The 14424-nt window shown below is 49.8% G+C and overlaps 1 protein-coding gene across 2 annotated transcripts; it reads left to right on the top strand.

The window, feature by feature from the left end:
• Positions 1 to 766: 766 nt before the first annotated feature.
• LOC147113109 (histone H3.3A) lies at positions 767 to 11976 on the top strand. 2 transcript variants are annotated; one of them, XM_085997982.1, is made up of 4 exons: positions 767 to 921; positions 7583 to 7738; positions 9049 to 9202; positions 11622 to 11975. In XM_085997982.1, the coding sequence occupies exons 2-4, from the start codon at positions 7611 to 7613 to the stop codon at positions 11748 to 11750; spliced, it is 411 nt and encodes a 136-aa protein (XP_085854108.1). In that variant the 5' UTR covers positions 767 to 921; positions 7583 to 7610; the 3' UTR covers positions 11751 to 11975. The 2 variants fall into 2 exon arrangements, with proteins under 2 accessions (XP_085854108.1, XP_085854109.1); XM_085997983.1 differs by lacking the exon at positions 767 to 921 and adding an exon at positions 1754 to 1775 and having other exon boundaries at positions 11622 to 11976.
• Positions 11977 to 14424: the final 2448 nt, after the last annotated feature.

Raw genomic sequence — 14424 nt, forward strand, 5'->3', positions numbered from 1 at the left:
AACTAATAAACAAAAGCGTTCGTTGAAAATTTAAAATAAAAACACAATTTTTTGACGCGCCTATGATTTTTCTCCCGGGTTTGCTGGCAGCAGTGCCCTGATGATCAATCTCGAATTCCTGGAGATTCCAGGGCCATCCTGGATGGTTAACAACTCTAATTTACTGGACGGGATGGGATGGGGCTGGGGGGGGGGGGGTAACGGTGGGTTGGGGGGGCAGGGCGGGACGGGGCGGGATGGTACGGGGTGGGACACCCAAAGAAGTGCTGGTGCCCAATAAAACATAGGCCAGCATGAGTCACCACCTTCTGAGGAGGAGAGAAAACTGGGGGTGAGGGTGAGGGTGGGGGTGGGGGGGGGGTGAAATCAAGTTTTATACACTACTTAAATGCGTCATACATTACAACAGTGACTACACTTCAAAAAACACTTCATTGGCTGTAAAGTGCTTTGGGACGTCCAGTGGTCGTGAAAGGTGCTGTAGAAATGCAAGCATTTCCTTCTTTCTTTAAAAGTGTGACTGTCAAACAAATGACAAGATAAATCTTTTAATTCTTGTCTGCTTATTTGTCCTCATGTGCCACACAATGGAGGAAGGGGGAAACCCTATCACTTTGAGATTGGGTGTGTTGTCCGGGGGATGGGGGGAAAAGGGTTAATATTCCTCCCCCATTCTACACCACTTCATCATCCTCTTACAATCAGCTTGTAAGCTGTGCATTGCTTCCATTCTAGTGGGTGTGTATGTGTAGAGAGAGAGAGAGAGAGAGAGAGGCCTGGCCGCAGGAGCTTCTGGGAAGGCCCCAGTCAGCCATCTTCTTCAATTGTGTTTTGCAGCGAAAGGGGGGAATTATATTTAAAAAAAAATATTTTCAAAAGAGGCTCGCGCGGGGGGAAACAAGGCAGGGAGAAAAAGAGAAGGTAAGTGGCAGCATGTTGCATTAAAGCATTAGGTGGCAACTTCTTCTACAAAGTGTCCCCCTCTCTCCCCTGTTTGCATTGACTTTGTAGCCAGCTCTTTGTGAAGGGGGTGTACAGAGCTGCTGCAACAAACTTTAAGGTGTCCATTTTGTGCCCGAAACACTGTAGTAAATTCGCGCGAGTTCCCGGGTCAGTGTTCCATTTCTGCCTCGCTCGCCTCTCTCACTCCCGTGTGTTTTTGTACTTTGCTTTCTCTGCCCCTTTTATTATTGTGTTGCAATGCATAACAATTCTGACCGTGCAAACTGTTTTATTCCGTCGAATGAGCTCTGTACAAGAATTGGGACTTTTTTTACTTCCGAAAATGGGTTTAAAAGTGTTTCTTGTTTGGGTTTTTTTTTGCATTAGCGTTTGTTGCAAATTATTTCTTCCCAAAAGTTTTCTTTTTTTTAAAAGAGAGAGGGGGACCCGGACGTGCTACTCATTTATTTTTTCCCCCTTTAGTTTCTTCGCCTGCAGCTGTTGCAAAGCTTCACCATCTTTGCTCTGTCTCTTTCTCCCTTGTCGTATCGCCCATTTTAAAAATAGATTCGCTTTGAATCTGGAGCTCCCCTCACTCAGCCAGCTTGACTTTTTGAGTTATCTTTTAGAAAGGGGGAAAGGGTTAAAATTGGATTTGTTTTTGATTTAAAAAAAAAAAATCCTGGCAGGAAATCCCAGAGGTGTAGATAATGCCAATTCTATCTGACTCACCAGCCTGAGTTGCTGTTTTATTGAGACTGGGCTGGTTAGGCAGGCTTGAGCAGGATGCTCGCTTCCTGGTTTGGTTCCTCAGGCGCTTAATCTACACCAGGGTGAGAAGTTTGTATTTATATATCTTTTTTGAGTGGGTTTAGTCCAGATTTTCTTTTCAATTCCTAAGTGATGTTTACACTTCAAATGGAGTCCATTTTACGGTGTGTGTACAGGTAATCTGGGCTTCCTATTAGTCATCGGCATAAGTGGCACCTCCTATTTTACAAACAATAGGAAGTGAACAACCGCCTGACCAAAAAAAAAAATTGCTTTTGCCCTTGTTTCAATAAGATATAATCAGTTTTTTTTTTAATGACACGCTTCAGCTGCCTGGGCCCTAAGCGTTGGAATTTCCACCCCAAACCTTTCCTCCTTTTTAAGATGTTCCTTAAAACCGACCAAGCTTTTCGTCAACTGACTTGATGTCTCCTTCTTTGGCTCGGTGTCAGATTTTGTCTGATTTACGCTCCTGTGAAGCACCTTGGGACATTTTACTACGTTAAAGGCGCTATATAAATACAAGTTGTTGTTGTCTGTCTGTCTTCCATTCCTGGTAATGTTGATGGTTTCTTTCCCCACTGCCCAATTTTTTACAATATGCTTTAAATTTCCTTATTTTGTTTTAACTATTCAGTGCGATGGGGAGGGGGATTGGGGATTTGAATGTCCATCCAAATTAAGATGTTAATGTGGGCTCGCATGAGCTGCTTCATTGGAGGAGTTGTGAATGGAGCTGAACACTGGACAGCAAACAGCCCCACTTCTGACCTTCATGACAGAGAAAAGGTCATTGAAGTAGCTAAAGATGGTTGGGCTGAGGATGTTGCCCTGAGGAACTCCTAGGGCTATGATGATTGGCCTTTTGTGACAAGTTACGACTCCAGCCACTGGGTGTTTTCCCTTTGATCGCCATTGACCTCAGTTTAGGACTCCTTGATGCCACCCTCAGCTGAATGCTACCTCGATGTCGAAGGTAGCTACACTCTCGCCTCTACTCTGGCATTCAGCTCTTGCGTCCATGTCTGGATTAAGGTTGTGACGAGGACTGGAGCCGAGTGGTTCTGGCGGAGCCCGAACTGAGCATCGGCGAGCGGGTTATTGGTGGGTCAGTGTCACTTGATGGCACTATCGATGACTCTTTCGATCGCTGACTGGGTGGTAATTATTCATATGCTAGCATGGGCACTGGTGGTAGGCCATTTGACTACGGAAAGCATCACACTTGGGGCCTGATTGTATTTTTATTTGGGCGCAACCTGAAGTCCACGCACCCAGTAGGAGGCACTGGACAACCATGTCAAGAGGGATCCTGGACTGGCCAACTCTAGCACCATTCTGCAGCTAACTCTGCACATGTTATGGATCTGACCTGGGACCTCCCTTGCCTGCTTTGGTTTGTGCTACACCACATCATACATTTATCCATCGAGCCATGAAGGGAGCACATTTTCCCCATCAAATTATTTTCTCTCCGCTTCTCTTCCCTGCCCCTTCGTCCACAACGCATGTCTGAGTTGGCACTTCTAATTGGCTCCATATTTCTGCCGGTTTCCACTCCTCTGGGCCAGCTGCCAGCAGGTGACCTGCCCAGCTGTGACAGACCTGAGATCAGGAACTTGAATGTGGATTGGGGATCGTGAGCACAAACTCTTTACCTCAACACTTGGGGCAGGTTATTGTACCACTGCTCTCTTGATGTGATTGCAGTAAATTAATTTCAAGATCTCTGTCCTAGTCTTTAAATCTCTTAGAAACATAGAAGATAGGAGCAGGAGTAGGCCAGTCGGCCCCTCGAGCCTGCTCCGTCATTTAATGAGATCATGGCTGATCATCCAAATTCAGTACCCTGTCCCTGCTTTCTCCCCATATCCCTTGATCCCTTTAGCCTCAAGAAATATATCTAACTCCTTCTTGAATATATTTAATGAATTGGCCTCTACTGCCTTCTGTGGTAGAGAATTCCACAGGTTCACCACTCTCTGGGTGAAGAAATTCCTCCTCATCTCTGTCCTAAATGGCTTACCCCTTATCCTTAGACTGTGACCCCTGGTTCTGGACTCCCCGACCATCGGGAACGTCCTTCCTGTATCTAGTCTGTCCAGTCCTGTTAGAATTTTATAAGTTTCAATGAGATCCCCTCTCATTCTTCTAAACTCCAGCGAGTATAAGCCCAATCGACCCAATCTCTCCTCATACGTCATTCCTGCCATCCCAGGTATCAGCCTGGTGAATCTTCGCTGCACTCCTTCTATGGCAAGAACATCCTTCCTCAGATAAGGCGACCAAAACTGCACACAATACTCAAGGTGTGGTCTCACCAAGGCCCTGTACAGCTGCAGCAAGACATCCTTGCTCCTGTACTCGAATCCTCTCGCTATGAAGGCCAACATACCATTTGTCGTCTTCCTGGCCTCACTGCAACTTATCTAGGAAATCTTCTCCCGACACGTATCCAACCCACACCCTCTGTTCCTTTGAATGTCTGAATTGCTAATGTTCCCCACTACACTTGCTCTACCTCTCTCTCTCTCAAAAAAAAGGCCCTTCCTGCTCAGTGCCAACCTCTAGTAAAGTGAAACGTTCCACATAATGATTGCTCCATAGGTCTTAAGTTGTTTAAGGATCAGTTTAGGACTTTGTCTTTGCTACGATCCAGGGATCGGTCTGATGCTCCAGTGTAGCATTGTTAAGAGTACTGAACTGTCAGAGCTGCCTGTCCTTTAGGTGAGATGTTAAACCAAGGCCACGCCTACCTGCTCCAGTGGTTCAGGTGAATGTTATAAGATCCTGTTACACTGTTAGCGACTTAGAAGAACATAGCCAGGTTAGCAGACCGGTAGAGGGGTCAAATTAAATTTAATACAGAGAACTGTGAGTTGATGCATTTTGGGATGGTGACTAAGGAGAGGACAGACATGTGGTAATCGGAGCATTCTGGGGAGGATCAGTTGACTTTGGACCTTTTTGGAGTTGAGAGATGGGTCCAAAAGTGACAAAGACATCAGTGAGCTCCTCTTATCCTTTTTATAAGGAGAGGAATTTAGACCAAGTAATGCTCAATTATTCTGCCGCTCAGGCCACAAAGTCAAATAGTTCAGTATCCACAGGGTGAGGTTGGAGTATAATTGTGCTCGCTGGCCCACATTAGCTCCTGGTCCAGCAACGCCTCAATTTTAAAATTCTCATCCTTATCAAATCCCTCCATGGACTCGCTCCTCCCTATCTCTGTAACCCCCTCCAGCCCTTCGAGATCTCTGCGCTCTTCCAGTTCTAGAAACATAGAAAAATAGGAGCAGGAGTAGGCCATTCGGCCCTTCGAGCCTGCTCCGCCATTCAATATGAAAATGGCTGATCCTCTATCTCAATACCATATTCCCGCTCTCTCCCCAAACCCCTTGATGCCTTTTGTGTCTGGAAATCTATCTATCTATCTCAAATATATTCAGTGACTTGGCCTCCGCAGCCTTCTGTGGTAGAGAATTCCACAGGTTCACCACCCTCTGAGTGAAGACATTTCTCCTCCTCTCCGTCCTAAATGTCCTACCCCGTATCCTGAGACCGTGACCCCTCGTTCTAGACCCCCCAGCCAGGGGAAACATCCTCTCTGCATCCAGTCTGTCTAGCCCTGGCCTCTTGCACATCCTCAATTTTCATCGGTCCACCATTGGTGGCCGTGCCTTCAGCTGCCTAGGCCCTAAGCTCTGGAATTCCCTCAATAAAGCTCTCCGCCTCTCCTCCTTTTAAGATGCTCCTTAAAACCTACCTCTTTGATTAAGATTTTGGTCGCCTGTCCTAATACCTCCTTATGTGGCTCGGTGTCAAATTTTGTTTGATAATCGCTCCTGGGCTGTTTTACTATGTTAAAGGTGCTATATAAATACAAGTTGTTGTTGATTAGAAGATTCTTGTAAATTTCAGCCTCCAGGTCAGGATGGAATGTAAGTCAGTCTTTTCCTTCTTTGCGAATACTCTTGCTTTCTGTGTGCAGAGCAGTTTTTTTTTAAATTGGTGCTCGGATTTTAGCCATGATTGTTGTTTGGATCCATTGGCAGTCTGCACTGGCCGTAGAATTGGCCGTGGTGCGGTTCTGAAGCTGCCGGTGATTATGTTGCCTGACTGGAATGGGAGTGTGTCCATGTTGATGACTGTCCCAAGCTGTGTGACTCCAGATTTCAATAATGCTTCTTCTGCCCGCCCCCCCCCCCCACCCCCCGCCAGAGAGTTACAAACTGCAGATGATTTATGTTTCCGTTACTTTTCACTGTTCTCTTTTTTTAAGCTGGTTGCCCCTTTCCAGTTGAGATAATCCATCTCATAATGGAGGTAGAGGTTGTCCATATTTCCCAGTGAGAGTCAGAAACTACCTGTTAACATATACAAATAAGAGTAGCTTCACCCGACCGATTACCTAAAAGCTAGTCGGGGTAAACCACCTCTATTGAAATGGAATGAGTGCCTTCCACCCTGCAGCAGGAGTGCGGAGCCAATGTGGTGCCTTTACCGGGTCTCCGGCACAGGAGGGGAGGCCCTTCGGCCCATTGTGACTGTGCCGGCTCTTTGGTAGAGCTAGCCCCCTTCTCTGTCCCCATAACCCTGCAATTTATTCCCCTTCCAAGTATTTATCCCAAAGTATCTATCGTCTGCAACATGTTGAGCTGAATGAGCCCGTGATGGATGTAAAGGGTGTTGCTGAAGGACGATTTGACCACCTGCTGTGTTGCCTGGGGATAATCTGGTGTCATCGCTGCGATGAATTACAGGGCAGCGATGTTGTTGAGTGGGATTGAGATGACTGATCATAAAACTGTTGAGGTTAAGGTTCATTTAGCTTATGTTTGTCATTCAAACTCCAAGATGGGGCTTAATACCTTTTAACTTACTTAGCGATAACTTGCCGACCATGTGAATTATCTCTTGTAAGAAGCTGCAACATGTGCTGTAGAAGTTTTCCTTTTCGGAGGTGCCAGTAAGGTTGAGCACCAAAAAGCAAGTTGGCTGCTTGGATACCTTTTGGCGCTCCCCGCTTGGCTCAGCGAGTTGATCCAGGGAGCTCCTGCACCACGGAGACGAGGCGGGTCCAGGGTTTGTTTCCTGGTCTCTGCCGAACTGGCTGATCTGGGTTGGGGCCTGGGCGCCCCCCCGAGTTACGGAGGAGAGACTCCATCGACCAGTGCTGTCCAGCGACCAACGCTGCGTAGTGTGCACGGGCTGATGCTCACTGTTGGGGTTCACACGTTAACGAATAGGCCCTGGGTGGGGTATTGGAGGGCGATGTGCATTCCAAGCTGGCTGGCAACTTGGCCGTTCTAGCTGTGGGTCATGCGAGCCATTGGTGGAAATGTGAGGACAGGCCATCATGAGGGTACTGTAGTGTAGTGGTTATGTTACTGGATTAGTAATCCAGAGGTCTGGCCTAATAATGCAGAATGTGGGTTCAAATCCCACCATGGGCAGTTTGAGAATTTGATTTCTTTTGTTTTACAAAAGGAAAAAAGGTCAGATTGTTGTTGAAAACCCATGTCCTTTAGGGAAGGAAATCTGTGTCATTACTCAGTCTGGCCTACGTGTGACTCCAACATGGTTGACTGTAGAGTGGCCTAGCGAGCCACTCGGATCCACCACCACCTCGGGGCAACTAGGGATGGGTAATAAATGTCAGCCTTGCCAGTGACGTCCACATCTCGGGAATTAATTAAAAAAAAATCTCGGTACACTGAAGCATAATGACAACTTTGAAAGTTAAATTCCCATTGCATTTGAGGCAATCCTATTGGGTCCCTTGGCGCTGCCCTGCAGAAGATACAGCGGATTACAGTGTATGGCACGTGATGTGCTGCAATTACCTCTTGTCCTGTTTATATTTCAGGTCCTAGCACAACTCGGAAGGAAGGAAGATGGCTCGTACCAAGCAAACTGCCCGCAAATCTACTGGTGGCAAAGCACCACGGAAGCAGTTGGCGACTAAAGCCGCCCGTAAAAGTGCGCCCTCCACCGGCGGCGTGAAGAAGCCACATCGTTACCGGTCAGCGGTTGACGTGTTAATTGGGGGTTTGAAGTTTAGACCTGGGCTTGAGCCGATCTCGGCTTTATTACCGAGTTGGTTCTTGCCAATTCATTCCCCCACTCACTCACCCACCCCCGCCCGGCTGGGGTACAGCGTCGGCGAGGTATTCAACAGAGGCATCACCTGACCTCGCAGTCAATCCCAATCTCTCCCATGGCCCACACACAGGCACTTAACCAGCAGTGCCCGCTGAATCTGGCCAGCACGGGGAAACCCTAGCCAGTGTTCTCTTGCCTGACCCAAGGGACATTGACGTTAATTCCATTGCTCCTTGATGCCATCCAGACTGACTCACTGAATCATCTCGGAGCCCTCGGGTGGGGGAGAGGGGGAGATCCTGTTGCAATTTTCCTAAATGGATTATAGTCTATGGAAATGAACTGCCCCCAAAGTGTTGTGAAAAATTCTGATGACCACAGTCTTTAAAGGGAAAGTTTCTATGACCAGAAATGATTCCTGACGTAATAAAACTCACTACGCACTTAGTTTGAGTATAAAGCAAGGCTTTAATCAACTTGTTTCAGAACATGGAGGTCTAGTTGTACTTCACTAGTTCCTTGTCTTACAAAATGTCCCTGGGCAAGCTGGGCCCACGCCCGAGTATTTATACTCCTTGGACGGCGCCACCAGCTGGCCGTCCAGTGTTATTTCATGAGTCTTCATGGATCATAAGATTCATAACAATCCCCACATTTATGACTAGGTGCTGCTATTTTGGGTGGGTGGGCAGGGGGGGGGAGGGAGAGGATGGTTGAGTTTCAAGAGTAAATATATTTGTTTTCTTTCACTGTATTTTTGTAAGTATCTGGGTTTTTTCTCTCCCCCTCTTTTTACGGGATTATATACCAAGGATCATAGAACCTTACAGCACAGAAGCAAGCCATTGGAAGAGCTCTCCAATTAGTTCCACTCCCCCCGCCCCATTCTCTCTCCCCCCAGAGCTCTGCAAATGTTTCCCCTTCAAGTATTTATCCAATTCCCTCTTGAGACAGTGCATTCCCCATCACAACTCACTGTGTAAAAGAATGTCCGTCACGATGAATGAAGATCAGACTTTGGAAATGGGCATCTGTTAGTGAAGGGCCATTTTTATGTGTGTGAACAAGGTGTCTCAAACAGCTCCGAATCCAACCCCCTCAATTTATTTTTGTCAAAACTAAATCAAAATTTTTTTTTGTTTGTTTAAATCATAAAAATGTGCCCGAGTTATTCTGAAATATGGTCGCAGCTGGAACCCACCGATGACTGTGCCTTACCTTCTTTCCCAGCCCGGGTACCGTGGCCCTTCGAGAAATCAGACGCTACCAGAAGTCCACTGAGCTCCTGATCCGCAAGCTTCCATTCCAGCGCCTTGTTCGTGAAATTGCTCAGGACTTCAAGACGGACCTGCGCTTCCAGAGTGCCGCCATTGGCGCTTTGCAGGTGATTTATTTTTCCCTTCTTGATGGCAGTAACTCCTTGCCCGAGAGGTTGGTTGGATGGATGGGGTGGGCGGGTGGAGAATGGTAGCAATCTGTATCCTCCACCCCCCCCCCCCCCCCCAATGCTGTTCATCGCATGTGAGCCTTGACGATCAGTATTTAATCAGAGGGCGTTGTATCCGGGCCTAATACTGTCCTCATCCGCTGTTCATTGTGAGAAACAGTCGTGGCTCAGTGGGTCGCACTCCCGCCACTGAATCGGAAGGTGGTGGATTCACGTCCCACTCCAGAGACTTTAGTACGATACCTAGGCTGGCACTCCAGTGCAGGGAGTGCTGCACTGTCGGAGGTGCCGTCTTTTGGATGAGACGTTAAACCGAGGCCCCATCTGCCCCCTTGTGGATGTAAAAGATCCCACGGCACTATTTCAAAGATGATCAGAAGAGTTTTCCCTGGTGTCCCGGTCAATATTTATTCATGGCGTCCAGAACAAGGGAGCATAACCTTAAAATTAGAGCCAGGCCGTTCAGGGGTGGTATCAGGAAGCACTTCTTCACACAAAGGGTAGTGGAAATTTGGAAAACTCTTCCCCCAAAGAGCTGTTGAGGCTGGGAGTCAACTGAAAATTTCACAACTGTAATTGATAGATTTTTGTTAGGCAAGGGTATTAAGTGTTACGGAACCAAAGCGGGTAGATGGAGTTAAGGTACAGATCAGCCATGATCTAATTAAATGGCGGAACAGGCTCGAGGGGCTGAATGGCCTCCTCCTGCTTCAATGCCTACACATTCGCACTCTCCAGCAGGGGTGGGACCACTTTTATAGTTGGGACTAAGAGGTCAGCTAACTTGTCAGAGGTCAAACCTCTTGGTTTTTATGGTGCCGAGATAGTGACTTCACCCCTCTCTCGTCGGGCTTAATTTGAGTTCTTGGGAAACGCCTTGTTTATTTCTGCTTCCCCTCTCCACTTACCCTTCTGATAAAGAGGGAGAAAATAGGAGAGTAAACTAGCAAGAAATATAAAAACTGATTGTAAGAGCTTTTACAAGTATGTAAAAAGGAAGAAATTAACAAAAGTAAATGTGGGTCCCTTAGAGGCAGAGACAGGAGAAATTATAATGGGGAATAGGAAATGGCAGAGATGATTAGCCTGTCTTCACAGTAGAGGACACAAAGAACATACTGGAAATTGTGGGGAACCAAGGGTCTAATGAGAGTGAGGAATTTAAAGTAATTAATATTAAAGTAAAAGTACTGGAGAAATGAATGGGACTAAAAACCGACAAATCTCCTGGACCTGATGGCCTACACCCTAGGGTTTTAAAAGATGTGGCTACAGAGATAGTGGATGCATTGGTTGTCATCTTCCAAAATTCCCCAGATTCTAGAACAGTCCCCGTGGATTGGAAGGTAGCACATGTAATCTGCTGTTCAAGAAAGGAGGGGGAGAGAAAATGGGGAACTATAGGCCAGTTAGCCTGAAAGCAGTAGTAGGGAAAATGCAGCAATCTGTTATTAGGGACGTAACAAGGCACTTGGAAAATCACACTATGATTCATCAGAGTCAACATGGTTTTATGAAAGGGAAATCGTGTTTGGTAAAACTATTAAGAGTTTTGAGGGTGTAGCTAGCAGGGTAGATACAGGGGAACCAGTGGATGTAGTATATTTGGATTTTCAGAAGGCATTTGATAAGGTTTGTTTCAATTGACACGAGACTGCAAAACAAAGGGACGTGGGTAAAAGCCCGTCAACACTCACCTATCTGGCCTGGAATGCACCTGGCATGTGTGTAACTTGAACACATTGAGTATTGGGCTTCGTACTATGGGAAGAATATTGAGGCTTTAAGAGACAGTTTAATGTAGATTCACTAGGATGCTGCCCAGTAATGAAGGAATACAAATATGAAGAAGGACTTGGGGGGAAAATTGAGACTTTTTTCCTTTAGAACAAAGTAGATTGCAGGGTGATCTGATAGAGGGGTTGAAAATCATGATAGGCTGGGGCAGGGTAGGGAGAAGCAGACTGTTTGCAGTGGACGAGGGGGCCAGAGGTACGAGCTTAAATGCAAGAGATTTGGAACAAAGAGCGGGAGAAATGTCTTTACACTGAGAGTTGTGAGGCTGTGGAATTTACTTCCAGGGTTAGTGGCTGAGGCAGAAATTATTGTCAACGTTCAAGATTAGATTGGATAGAGGGATGATGGAAAAGGGGTTGAAGGGCTATGGGAACAGGGCAGGTAAATGTGATTAGGACTATTTGGTGGTGTGGAGGGTAAACACGGGTTGGGTGGGCCGAATGGCCTGCTTCCGTGTTGTAGATTCCATGTATTTCAGGAGAGTAAGTTGGTTTGGACGGAGGATCTTTGTATTATACATCAATACTATTTAACTTTTTTTCCCCCCCTCCCCCTTTAGGAAGCAAGTGAGGCCTACCTGGTGGGACTGTTTGAAGACACCAACCTGTGTGCTATCCACGCCAAGCGTGTGACCATCATGCCAAAAGACATACAGCTAGCTCGTCGCATCCGCGGGGAGCGCGCTTAAACATTGCATCACCTTGGGGCGGGGGCGGGGGAGTTAGCATTGAAGTCTTCCCCCACAAGCCCAACTTTCAACTCCTAGCCTCCTTTCCACCCCCCCTCCCCCAACCAAAGTGTAAGAATAATTTAAAATCAGTCTATTCTTCCTATCTGGTAGTAGTCAGTGGCTGTTTATCATTTTATTTCCTTGGGGGGGAAGGGAGGAGAGTGGAGGGAGGGAGGAGTGGAGGGGGGTTAGGGAGGAGAGTGGAGGGGGGTTAGGGAGGAGAGTGGAGGGGGGGGGAGGGAGGAGAGTGGAGGGGGGGAGGGAGGAGAGTGGAGGGGGGGGAGGGAGGAGAGTGGAGGGGGGGGAGGGAGGAGAGTGGAGGGGGGGGAGGGAGGAGAGTGGAGGGGGGGGAGGGAGGAGAGTGGAGGGGGGGAGGGAGGAGAGTGGAGGGGGGGAGGGAGGAGAGTGGAGGGGGGAGGGAGGAGAGTGGAGGGGGGAGGGAGGAGAGTGGAGGGGGGGAGGGAGGAGAGTGGAGGGGGGAGGGAGGAGAGGGGGGGAGGGAGGGAGAGTGGAGGGGGGGAGGGAGGAGAGTGGAGGGGGGGAGGGAGGAGAGTGGAGGGGGGGAGGGAGGAGAGTGGAGGGGGGCGAGGGAGGAGAGTGGAGGGGGGGAGGGAGGAGAGTGGAGGGGGGGAGGGAGGAGAGTGGAGGGGGGGAGGGAGGAGAGTGGAGGGGGGGAGGGAGGAGAGTGGAGGGGGGAGAGTGGAGGGCGGGGCGGGAGGAGGGGAGGGAGGAGAGTGGAGGGGGGGAGGGAGGAGAGTGGAGGGGGGGAGGGAGGAGAGTGGAGGGGGGGAGGGAGGAGAGTGGGGGGGAGGGGGAGGGAGGAGTGGGGGGAGGGGGAGGGGGGAGGGGGAGGGAGGAGAGTGGGGGGGAGGGGGAGGGAGGAGAGTGGGGGGGAGGGGGAGGGAGGAGAGTGGGGGGGGAGGGGGAGGGAGGAGAGTGGAGGGGGGGAGGGAGGAGAGTGGAGGGGGGGAGGGAGGAGAGTGGAGGGGGGGAGGGAGGAGAGTGGGGGGGAGGGGGAGGGAGGAGGGGGGGGGGAGGGGGAGGGAGGAGAGTGGGGGGGGAGGGGGAGGGAGGAGAGTGGGGGGGAGGGGGAGGGAGGAGAGTGGAGGGGGAGGGAGGAGAGTGGAGGGGAGGGGAGGAGTGGAGGGGGAGGGAGGAGAGTGGGAGGGGAGGAGTGGAGGGGGGAGGGAGGAGAGTGGAGGGAGGAGAGTGGAGGGGGGGGGGGAGAGTGGGGTGGAGGGGTGGGAGGGTGGAGGGGGGGAGAGTGGAGGGGGGGGGAGAGTGGAGGGGGGAGGGAGGAGAGTGGAGGGAGGAGGAGAGTGGAGGGAGGGAGGAGAGGAGGGGGGAAAGGGAGGAGTGGAGGGGGGAGGGAGGAGAGTGGGGGGGAGGGAGGCGGGTGGAGGGGGGAGGGGGGAGGGGGAGGGAGGAGAGTGGGGGGGAGGGGGAGGGAGGAGAGTGGAGGGGGGGAGGGGGAGGGAGGAGAGTGGGGGGGAGGGGGAGGGAGGAGAGTGGGGGGGGAGGGGGAGGGAGGAGAGTGGAGGGGGGGAGGGAGGAGAGTGGAGGGGGGGCGGGAGGAGAGTGGAGGGGGGGAGGGAGGAGAGTGGAGGGGGGGAGGGAGGAGAGTGGGGGGGAGGGGGAGGGAGGAGTGTGGAGGGGGGGGGGGGAGAGTGGAGGGTGGAGGGGGGGGAGGGTGGAGGGGGGGAGAGTGGAGGGGGGGGGGGAGAGTGGAGGGGGGAGGGAGGAGAGTGGAGGGAGGGAGGAGAGTGGAGGGAGGGAGGAGAGGAGGGGGGAAAGGGAGGAGTGGAGGGGGGAGGGAGGAGGTGGGGGGGAGGGAGGAGTGGAGGGGGGTGGGAGGCAGGTGGAGGGGGGTTGGGAGGAGAGTGGGGGGGGAGGGAGGAGAGTGGGGGGGAGGGAGGCGGGTGGAGGGGGGGGAGGGAGGAGTGGGGGGGAGGGAGGAGTGGGATATGTTGGGGGGACGTGCAGGGAAGGGGAGGAAACGGGGACGTGCAGGGAAGGGGAGAAGAGTGTGGGATATGTTAATCGATGGGGTGCTGAGATTCTAACTCTTGAACGTGGCGGGGTGCTGGGGAGCGGGTGGCGGAATGATCTCTGAGCATGCGCTGGCTATTCTCGGTTACGCGTGTGTGAATCTTCAATGCAGGAGGGAGTGTGAAATTAAAGAGCAGGCAGATTTATGTATTTGATTTTTTTTCTTTTTCGTTTTCCAACAATGCAGCTTTGAAAATATTTTAAAACAATTTTTGATTTCTGAACAACGCCAGCATTTGGGAGAGTTTTTTTTATATAGTACGAACTTAAATTTCTTATCGGATCTGAAATATAAAATTTAATATTTTTCATAAAGTAGATCCCATTGTTTGCTTTACTTTTTATAAGAGATGTTTTTGGTGTATTTAGTAACTGTTTTTAAATATTTGCGTGTCCTCTTGTGCTGTTTCCAGTAAGGTTTTCCTATTAAAGTATTTGAAACATACTGGTGTTGGGTGTGTTTTTTTAAAAATAAATTTATTATATACAGTCCCCACTACTTATAACGGGCGTGTTCGTGCCAGCACAGTTTGCCCACGATACGCGATGGCCAGTAGGTAACACGACATAACAAGAACATTAT

The sequence above is a fragment of the Somniosus microcephalus genome, chromosome 9, assembly GCF_052327205.1.
Source record: "Somniosus microcephalus isolate GS21.2 chromosome 9, FLI_Smic_1.0, whole genome shotgun sequence".
Classification (NCBI taxonomy): domain Eukaryota; kingdom Metazoa; phylum Chordata; class Chondrichthyes; order Squaliformes; family Somniosidae; genus Somniosus; species Somniosus microcephalus.